The sequence below is a fragment of the Hypomesus nipponensis genome, chromosome 17, assembly GCF_054491055.1.
Source record: "Hypomesus nipponensis isolate SF chromosome 17, ASM5449105v1, whole genome shotgun sequence".
NCBI classification, from domain to species: Eukaryota; Metazoa; Chordata; class Actinopteri; order Osmeriformes; family Osmeridae; genus Hypomesus; species Hypomesus nipponensis.
The window spans coordinates 17,841,245-17,851,282 of NC_140377.1; the positions used below are offsets into that span (position 1 = coordinate 17,841,245).

A 10,038-nucleotide genomic window follows, 5' to 3' on the forward strand; every position below is an offset into this window, starting at 1 on the left:
AACCACATTATTTGGTGGCCGGTGGATCACCAATAAAAACTGTGCGAGTTGCAGCATATTGCTGCTGCCATCAACTGTGCCAGCGATACACCGAGTCGAGATACAATTTGAAAACAAAAGCGTTTTGTTATGAACAGTATTAAAGTTTGAAATGATAACGAGGATGTAAAGTGTTACGAGTGCGCCTGGGCTTATAACTGTATTTCCAGTTTTTGACATGATGATATATGAACATTACTAAATACATATATTTAGTTATACACTGTGTTCTGCGGTTATCTAAAGGTAGGATATATGATGTTATCCTGTATTCCATGCAGTCAGGGCCAGGGCATCTCCTCCTCCTGGCTGCACCCATAGTGGACCATGTTGTGATGTTGAGACAGCCACGTTTATAAATGAGACCCCAGGTCAAGACGGGTGTCCCTTGCGCCAAAACAGACAACACAACTTCAAAATGAGTTTTTAATGTCTTTCTAGATAGTGGTGACGACTCGCAAGCAAACTTTTAATGTCCTTAAAAGGCATTTCCACGCATGAAAACAGCAGATCTAATGCACGCTTCTGTGCATGCGGTATCCACCAGATACTTAAGCGTGGTAACGAGAAAGTTCTCGCGTTCACCAGAAACTTTCTCGTGCGCACCAGAAACGTTCTAGTGTGCACCAGATTTTTTTTTCATGTCCCTTTAGGGGCTCCGTATTTTCCAGGTGGAAGCTGCCTAGCTATGTATTTGATATTGTATGCATGGCTTATAAGTGTTGTTGCATGTCAAGCTACTGCCAAATCAGTGCTAAATGATTAATATCTTAAACACAGCTAGAGAAGCAAAGTAAGCAATAAACACAAGGGGCTTTATAATACAAATACAAGCAAGCTCGCCACAGGAAACACTTCCTGTCTTTCCTGTGTACAAGATCTTGTAGGTTTTAATATTGCTCTCATTTCACCCTCCTTGCCTAGTACTCCATTTCATCATCACTCTTTCCCTCGGCTTCCTCCTTCTCCTCTAGAGTGCACACCAACATCTGACCACACAGTGGAGCTAATCTCCCCTCTGCTATCACTCCCATTGGCTGGATGATCTTGTCCCTGGGTGGGAATGAGAGGGAGGTTTGAGGTAGAGAAAGAAATAATGTTACATGAGCATTTTGTGTGAGATCTCTCTCTCAGATATACAAACACACACATAGTGACACCTAGGCACACACACACACACACACACACAAATACACACTCTTACTGTGAGAGCCTGTTGAACATGCTGATGAGAAGCCGGGCCTCCTCCTCCTTCTCTTCCTCCGTCATTCCCTCCATGGGGTCCGGCTGCTCCTCTTCCACCCGCCCGGTCACCGGGTTGATGCGACCTTTGGCTTCTCTGTACTCCTCCGTATCTGAGTCGGAATCACTCGAGTACTGGGTGTTGGTTGATGGTCGACTGCCGCCCAGCATACCATGGTCCGCCAGCAAACCGGCGGCGTTCCCGTATCCAGTGTACTTCACAAAACGAGACACTGTGAGAAGGACGAATCAAGTGGTTATTTGCGAATGACAAGGACATACATTACAACAAAGCCACAGAGCACAAACACGTCTGGTAACATTTCTGTTTCTCACACTTCAGGCAAGAATAATGATCACAGTAACACTCTGTATGTTAGGTTCACAAATACAGTGGTTGATGCCAAATGTCAGTAACGTCAGTGATTAATAACTCATGTAAGTGACACTGCATATTCCTTCTAGGGACACGTGGGTACCGCTCTCCTTGCAGAGCACAAAGAGAAGCTCCGCAGCATAGTGTTTGATGGGGGTGTCCACGTTGGTCATCAGCCTGACCAGACGGCCCCTCAGTGTTGACTCCTGCTCTGGTCTCATGGCAACGTCCCTCAGTGGGGGTAAGATCTGGGTTTGTGGTGTGTGTGTGTGGGGGGTTGATCACACAAACATGAGATACACCTAGTTAGGCCCGTTTGACAAACATTTTGATGGTGGAAAGCGAAAGTAAGTAATAATGCTGTTGGTGAAAAAAGGCTGAGGAGGTCAAGAGGGCTACTGTGTATGATACACATTCAGGTATAACTGTTGCATGTAGAAAAAATGCTGAAAGAAAAATGAAAAAAGCATGCGAGAGAAAGGAGGTGAAGTACCTGCTGTTTGAGGTAGTGACGCGTCTCCTGGTGGACCCGGCAGCTCTCAGTCAACAAGTTCAGCACAGGGGTCAGTTTTTCCTTCAACATTTGACCCTTAAAGGAAGGGTAGGTAATGTTGTTGAGAAGTAATTTCTGTTGTATTTGCTGAAATAAACTTCACATCCCAATAAATCTAAAGGTTTGACAGTAAAATTAAATCAATCCAATGTCTGTGGACGTCGCAGGAGTGCAATGAGCACAACCAACCAGCTCAAGTCGGGAGTAATGATTGGACGGCATTCAGACCGAATGCAATGATTACTTTGTCTGTCTACCTACCTCCCGGCAGTTGTCAGGCAGCGTGTTCATGTGTTTTGGGGGAGCGGCTTTGAAATGTGAGGGGGGTACGATATTTTGGTTTGAATCCTTTCAAACTGGAGCTAAAATTGCTTGGTTCGCAAAACTTGCCCACCCTGCCTTTAATACGAGTATAGAGATGTGTGTGTGTCAACTTTGCGACCCTTCTTTCTAGTGTTCCCTTTTAGTAATGTAAGGTGGTGCCTGTTAAGAGTCATTTGATATACGTACATTATAATGACACACCAATGGAAATTCATGAAGGTAAATCTCTGTATTATCTTTGCCAACTGTTCTACAACAATTCAGAACATTGCAAATACTGCAAACACATCGTGATTTTGTATTTTTTTCAACACAGTAACTTGTTTTGCTCAAAAACATTCAAAATAAGTTACAAAAAATTACTTCCCTTTATCAACAGCTGGACAAGTTTAGCCAGATTTTCTATGAAACTTCATTGTGATACTTTCCGAGGATTTGACGAATAGTTAAGGACTTAGAGGACAGAGAGAGAATAGAGAGGAGTTATAGCCTGGCTCTGCCCTCCTACATCCGCTCAATTTTCATTTTGCTTCTGTACTGCGTCTGGGCTTAAGGTATATTGGTCAGATGTCTCCGGTAAACTTTTTACCGGTCCAGTCAGCAAACAGAGGGAGTAGCTGAGTACAATGACTTTGATATTGTGAGCGAGTTGTAGTTACGTAATGGCGGCGGAGAAAGATGTGAGCGAAGCCATTCGGTCAGTTGTAGCAATGCTGCCGAATATCCAGAAGTTAAAGCCGGAGCAAGAATAATCTTTGATCCCCACGGGGTTCGTTTGATTTTCCAGCTAGCTCCATTAGTGGTGAAGGAGTTGGCTAAGGCGAACGCTAGCGATTGGTTATGCCAGATCCAGAGTGGCTCTGGGCAGATCCAATAGTTTTAAACTTTAACAGAGTACCCGCCTTCGAGGTAGTTAACGCTTGTTTATGGATCGAGCCCAGACTCTCTGTACAAATGTAATGTACGAGAGTCTGCTTAGGACCAGGCTAGAGGAGTTAGCCTCTTAGGATGCTTGCCTCTCTGCTTTTTCCACCTCCCATCCCAGCCACTCCCACAGACTCACCCTGTCCAGGCGCTTCACCATGAAGAGCAGGAGGGTGTGGACACAGTCCATGTTGACCCCTTCCCACTCGTGGGAGCCCTCAGACAGGCGCACAGACAGCAGGACATCCAGACATGTCAGGGGCAGGGTGGAGAGGATGTTTACCGCGTGTCTATGGATAGTGAGTCAACCGTATGTAAAAATTGAATTGTGTGTGTATGTGCATTGTGCATCACAATTTATTTTACTACAATGAAACAGAAATGATCTTACCCTTGTAATTCCTCAGTCAGGTCCTCTCCATCACAAGAGAGAAGCAGGCAATGGCGTAGCACTGCAGCTAGGCGGCGATAGAGAGCAGCATCCTCCTGAGAGTGACAGGAAACCAACTCTGCATTTTACAGTTTTTTACAATTGCTATGACAGTTTTTTCAATTCCTTTAACACGTTTCCTAAACTCCTAAGACAGTTAGCACAACATCGGTCTATGTAGGCTGTACAATTACGTAACACATTTCTTGTTGCTTTGACACAAAATGCATAGAGTAAACAACAATTTTAAATGCTTGAACTTCTTTTACACACAAGCTCAACCAAGACCAAAACAATAAATTTTTACGGACCAATTTACCAATGCTTTCACACTGTCAACAAAACAGATAACATCATGTTCAAAACCTAAATTATTGGCTAAAGTCAAAGTGAACAGCTGTTTATATTGTGAATTGAAACACAAATATATCCCTTGTATTTTATTCCATTGCTACTAAGAAACAGCTAAAGTTATGCAAATACTGTAAATCACAGCTGATTCCCAACTAGGAAACACTCAGGTGTTGAGGTTGTTTCAATTGCATGACTATATGGTATAGATATTGATTATATATATGGTATATAAAGAGGACCTCTTTGGGCTGATCTTGTGTGGAAAAAGAACAATATAGAGTAACATGAAGAAAGTAAGAATACAGTGATGCCTGCACGATGGAAAGGGAGACAAGTACCAGGACAAGGGAGAGGAGTGGGACAAGGGAGAGGGAGAAGAAGACAAGTACCAGGACATGGGAGAGGAAGACAAGTACCAGGACAAGGGAGAGCAGTGGGGCAAGGGAGAGGGAGAGGAGTTAAAATGTGTGGTGGAGCTCAGAGAAGGGCCAGAGCTAGGGTAATACTGTAAATGGAAGCTATATTGCATATGTCTGTCAGAAATATTAATCTATCAAGCATTGCAGTCAGTCGGTGAACAATGTCTTGCAGTAAAGTCCTGTTGCAAATGAAGCCTTTACTGCAGCATTTATGTTTCTGTCTTCTTTTTTTCAATACAGTAACCCTACATTCTATAAAGCTTCTCTGAGATGGGTCATTCATTTTTTGTTCTGAGTTTCTGCATCAAAAGAAACCAAATTCATACATTTACAAAATCCAACAAACCAAAAATGTAGAGAGGCTTCAAAAGAAAGTGCATTGCAAACACAATCTATAATCCATATACTGTGAGACCTGACACATACCTGCATAAATGAATGCAGTTTCTGTAATTCCATCTGATGTTAGTGTTTTTTATGACATTGTGCTATGATTGACTAAATGTTCCTGTGAAAAGAGAACATGTGTTAGTGTTTGGTAGACATGGTGTCATGTTTTGTGTGTATTTTTGTGTTATGACAATTAGTGTTTGAGTTTAGTTTACAATGTGTGATTTTGAGCATGAAATTAACAGTTTGGCCAATTGTGTGTGGTAGGTGTGTTGGTGCGTTAAGAGTTTAGAAAACTTGTGAAAGTTATTGAAAAAATTGTCATAGCGATTGTAAAAAAATGTAAATAGCATACTTTTTTCTTTTAGTAGGTACTGTAGCTGCCTTTGCAAAGTATGTACTGTTGTATGCAGGATGCATATAATTGGGACATACCACTTTGTTATAACATTGTGCTTTGAGTGTCAACCCTCTTGCTCAAACATTTGTCATAGGTAGTAGCACCAAATTTAAATATTGTTGACCCCCCCCCACCTCTAAGCTATAACCCCTATCTCAACCCAACATAACATCAACCTACACATTTTCCCTCACCTCATCAGGGTCCTGTCTGTGCAAGGTAGAGGTGATGTTGAACAGGATCTTGAGGATTTCAATTGCCCGCTGTGACACCTCCTCGGTGACAAGGGGCGCTCTGTGGTCAACAATCACCTCGTGAGAGTTGGCCCACTGCACCACGAGACATTGCTCCAGAACCGCAATCAACATGGAAACTCCTCGTTCCTTATAGAGAAAAGAAAATTATAAAATGAAGAAAAACCCATTACCTTATTAAAATTGTATCATTAATATGAACATCAATGGTAAAAGCAAGACTGGTGACAGACTGTCTTGAAAACAAGGCCAGAGGCTAATACCTGCCGTAGCTGCACCCTGAGTTCAGGCCTCAGCGCAGTTAACAAGAAAAGCAAACGCAGTTCATAAAACTGACCACTGGAGGGTGCTCTGTCACTGACCCCCAGCTTCAGCTTCTCTGATAGACCAGGAAGCAACCTGATGAAAAGGGGAAAATGCAATGAAATGATGGGTGTAAAATTAAATGCAAGAGTTGGGGATGAGGACAAGAATGTTTCATGATGGAATTAACTTTTACAAATTGTATATATTCAGTTGACAAAGTAGTCTGGGGATGCATTCGTTAGAATGATCAACTCTCTCACCTCAATGCACTGGCGCCCTCTGGCTGTTATAAATAATGTTACACAAGGTTTTTATGGCCTCTCTTCTCCACACCTCGCCATCCTCCTCATACTCCTCTTCCGCCTTTGTCTCTTCTCTGGCTTCCTTCTTTCCACATGCCAGAGTCCCGTGGCCTCCTTCCCCTCTAACGTTGGGGCAGTGGGGCTCACTGCAGGATATCATCATGCCAGCACCCTCCATATCACTGTGGTTCTCCGTGGTGGTGATACTGGAGCAGACCTCAACTACAGAGCAGGTCTGGGTAAAAGATCCGTCATTGGCATCCACTGATAACTGAAGGGTTAGAGTGTGAGAAATAAAGCTGGCCAGGGGATTGGATTGTGCTTTCTGGATAGGAGGTACACATAGTACGTACACATACAAACACACACATGGAAACTCACTCGTCTAAGGAGAAGATCAGAGACCTATGCATCGTCTGAGTCAGAGTTGAAATCTGAGTCTGAGTCTGGAACACACTCCCTCACTTTGTTCTGTCTGAACTGATCAAAGAATCAGAAGAACGAGGCAGTGTATGAGAGAGAGGAATAAAACAAGGTGCATGGTTTATTAATTGACCAGAAATGTTGTTAAATCTGCAGATCAGCTATTGCATTTTCATCTGTTGTTTATCTATGTCTTCTGTCTTATTATTCATTCACATGCGTTCCTAGTGCAACTTTTATTGTGTATCAATGACATTCTTGCCACTCTTGTGGGAAGGCTGTCCACAACATTCAACCACGCAGCATTATAGAAGTTGGGCACTGGTGTTGGGTGATTAGACCTGGCTTGCAGATTGCATTCAAATTGAACCCAAATGTGTTTGATGGATCTAATTTTGTGCATGGGGGAAAACACATCTGGGATCAATTCTAACGCCATACCAGCCAGGTTTAAGCCAGGTTGGCTGAATGGGCACAAATCTTGCATTAATGTACCTACGTCTATTGGAAAGTCTTCCCAGAAGAGTGGATGGAGAAACAGAATGGGAACCAACTCTATGTTAATGCCCATGATTTTGAAATGAGAGGTTCAACAAGCAGGTGTCCATATACAGTACTGTAACCCTAAACCCCCTAAAACCCCATGGAAATAACGTTTGAACTTACGAGCACCAAGAAAATGTTCTCAAAATTTCTCGTTTTACAAATCTTGAGAGGACTTTGGGTCCTCACAATAATAGTTAAACAAGCCCCCCCGCCACACACACACACACACTTCCTTGATTCATTTGGCTTTACCTCATCCAGCACTTGTTGCTGTTGTCGTTTTGATCCCAAAGCAAAGGAGAGCACATAACCATGACAAAATTAATGACATCTTCATAAATTATCATGGAAGAAAGAGAAAGTGGAAGAATGAGAGGTGGCAGAGGGTTACACTGAATATGAGGTATATTCTTTGAACATTATATTAGAAAAGGAAAAAATAAAGAAACAAACCAAGGTATAGACCAAGAAAGTGAGTGGATGGAAGGTGAAGAGGGATCAAATTGAGTGGATTAGAGGGATTCAAGGCAGATGACAAGGTTAATCTGAGCCTGCATTGTCCCGAGGCCGAGACAGTGTGAGGATCAGGGCCAGAGAGACACACAGCGAGACAGTGAGAGACGTGGAACAAAGAGTGAGAGAGTGACAGCCGGTCGAGCAGAAAAGGAGCTAAATAGGGGAGCAAGTATATGAAGCGTGTGAGGAGATGGAGACAGAGTGGGAGAGATGGAGAGATGGCAGGGAAGAGACGGGATGCACAGGTGGGAAAAGGAGAGCCAGAAAGGCACATGGAGTCAGGGCAAGATGTTAGTTCTACCTTTCTCCTCTCTCTCTCTTCAACGTTGAAGAAAAAGCATTCTGCATACTGTGATGAGGCAGGGGGACAAGGGAGGGTAACCATTTCATTGTATGCAATTATAAATGTACTAACATAAAACATGAACAGATATGGCGGTCTTGGACAGTTTGAATGTGTGACTACTGTTACACTGTAAGTCATAGCTACAGACAGCACATTATGAGTCTGATGTGGCAACAGGCTCAGTACTGTAGCCATGGTTACAGAAAGCAGATTGCTGTGGTCATAGTAACAAGCAAAATGGTACCTCAACATTGTAGGCGTCTAGTTGGGTCTGAACCCCATCCTGATCCCCATGCTTAATGGACTGAATAATCCTCTCCAAATCTAGAGTCATGTCTAGGCACAACATACCAACCAAGCAAAACTAAACAATAAAACCAACTGATAAGTTAAAGAACATTTTCCTCAAGTTCACAAAGAGTTAAATACATGTATTACACATTATTAAGGGGACATTTGCTGTGTGGATGGAAGAGTGTGAAATAGTGCTCTGTACAAAAAACAGGGAAGGTATTACTGAAATATTACATCATAAAAGACAGACTCACACCTACCAAGAAGTTTAATTAAGAGCATTTACTTGAATCCAATCCCCTAAACTAACCTGTTATTATCTGTTTGCTGGCAGGACGAAGTCTTAGAGAATTACAAAATTTCTCTCTCCTCTTTCTCTGTGCCGTTTCTCACTCCACTCTAAGCTTGGCACACAGCTATGAGTTTGCCTAATCTCTCTCTCCCCCCCTCTTTCTCTCTCTCTCCCCCCCTCTTTCTCTCTCTCTATCCCTCTATTTCTCTCCCCATCCCTATAAAATGTATCCTTAAAAAAACTTGTGTCTTGGTTTTTTGTGCACTAATTACATCTGCAATATGTATTGTAGATAAACCATGACACAAATGTTTTGGTGGATTCACCAACTAGAAGGAAGAATATGTTCAATGTAGAGAATTAATTCTGACAAACTATTGGTCCGATGGTTGAAAATCACCTTCTATATTTTTAACTATCTTATCGTAGCTTGCCCACGTGCTTGTTTTGCATTTTTGTCCTTTTGTGTAATTTGGTGACCTGACGACTTGATGTGTCCCAAGTCGCTTCACTTCTTCCAAAGAAAACGGATGAGAAAGTTATCCACCCCATTCAAAACGTTGCTAATGCTATGTCAACGATCACATTCCCCACTCTCTCACACACTAACCACTAGCACCTGACTGTACTGTCAAACGTCCGCTGTCATTGGTCAAAAGTTAGGGGCCTGTGGGCTGATTTAATTTAGCCCAAACAAGAAGCAAATCAGGGGAGTGCATCACACACACTATGAAGATGAATGGTAGCTGAGTTTGGCTGGAAAAAGTAAGCCCATTTAGATATTTTTTCGTGACTATTTGTGTTGCTGCTCTAGGTGCCACCAACATTTTAAACAATCTGTTTTTTAACCACAATTTCTCAACTTTATTGTAAAAGATAGGGAGGGCCCTGCTTGCCCATTTATACCCTGGATACGAGTATGTTAAATAATCTGCCCAGGTTATTGTTCTTTGTTGGGTTATTTGAAGAAGGGATTAGCTACGGTTAGATATCAATTCATTTCAACCTATTATCAATTATATATTATCAATAGATAGTTTTCTAGCAGATACTGATTGTCGACTGGCTAGTTCTCATTGCTCATGAAGAATTTTACGAAACCTTTAACGTTGTTAAATTTAGTTTTCCCCCATTAATAACAAAACTTTAGTAACTGTTTAGAAGAGTGGGACAACGTAGCTCTCTGAGAAGGAGGCTGGTCTAAATGAGGTAATGAGAGGGGGCACCAAAAAATTGCCAACTGAAAATCATCATAGTTATTACAATTATAATGCCGATATTATTTCAGTAGGCCTATATAAATATTAC

The 10,038-nt window shown here is 42.2% G+C and overlaps 1 protein-coding gene across 1 annotated transcript; it reads right to left on the reverse strand.

The window, feature by feature from the left end:
- Positions 1 to 959: 959 nt before the first annotated feature.
- LOC146253784 (chaperone Ric-8A) lies at positions 960 to 8,478 on the reverse strand. Its single transcript, XM_084676967.1, is given in 12 exon segments — positions 960 to 1,092; positions 1,244 to 1,514; positions 1,761 to 1,905; positions 2,151 to 2,246; positions 3,598 to 3,748; positions 3,850 to 3,944; positions 5,646 to 5,834; positions 5,969 to 6,104; positions 6,272 to 6,287; positions 6,290 to 6,584; positions 8,100 to 8,147; positions 8,389 to 8,478. Coding segments are annotated over 12 exon segments (1,665 nt in total).
- Between the last annotated feature and the right edge of the window lie 1,560 nt (positions 8,479 to 10,038).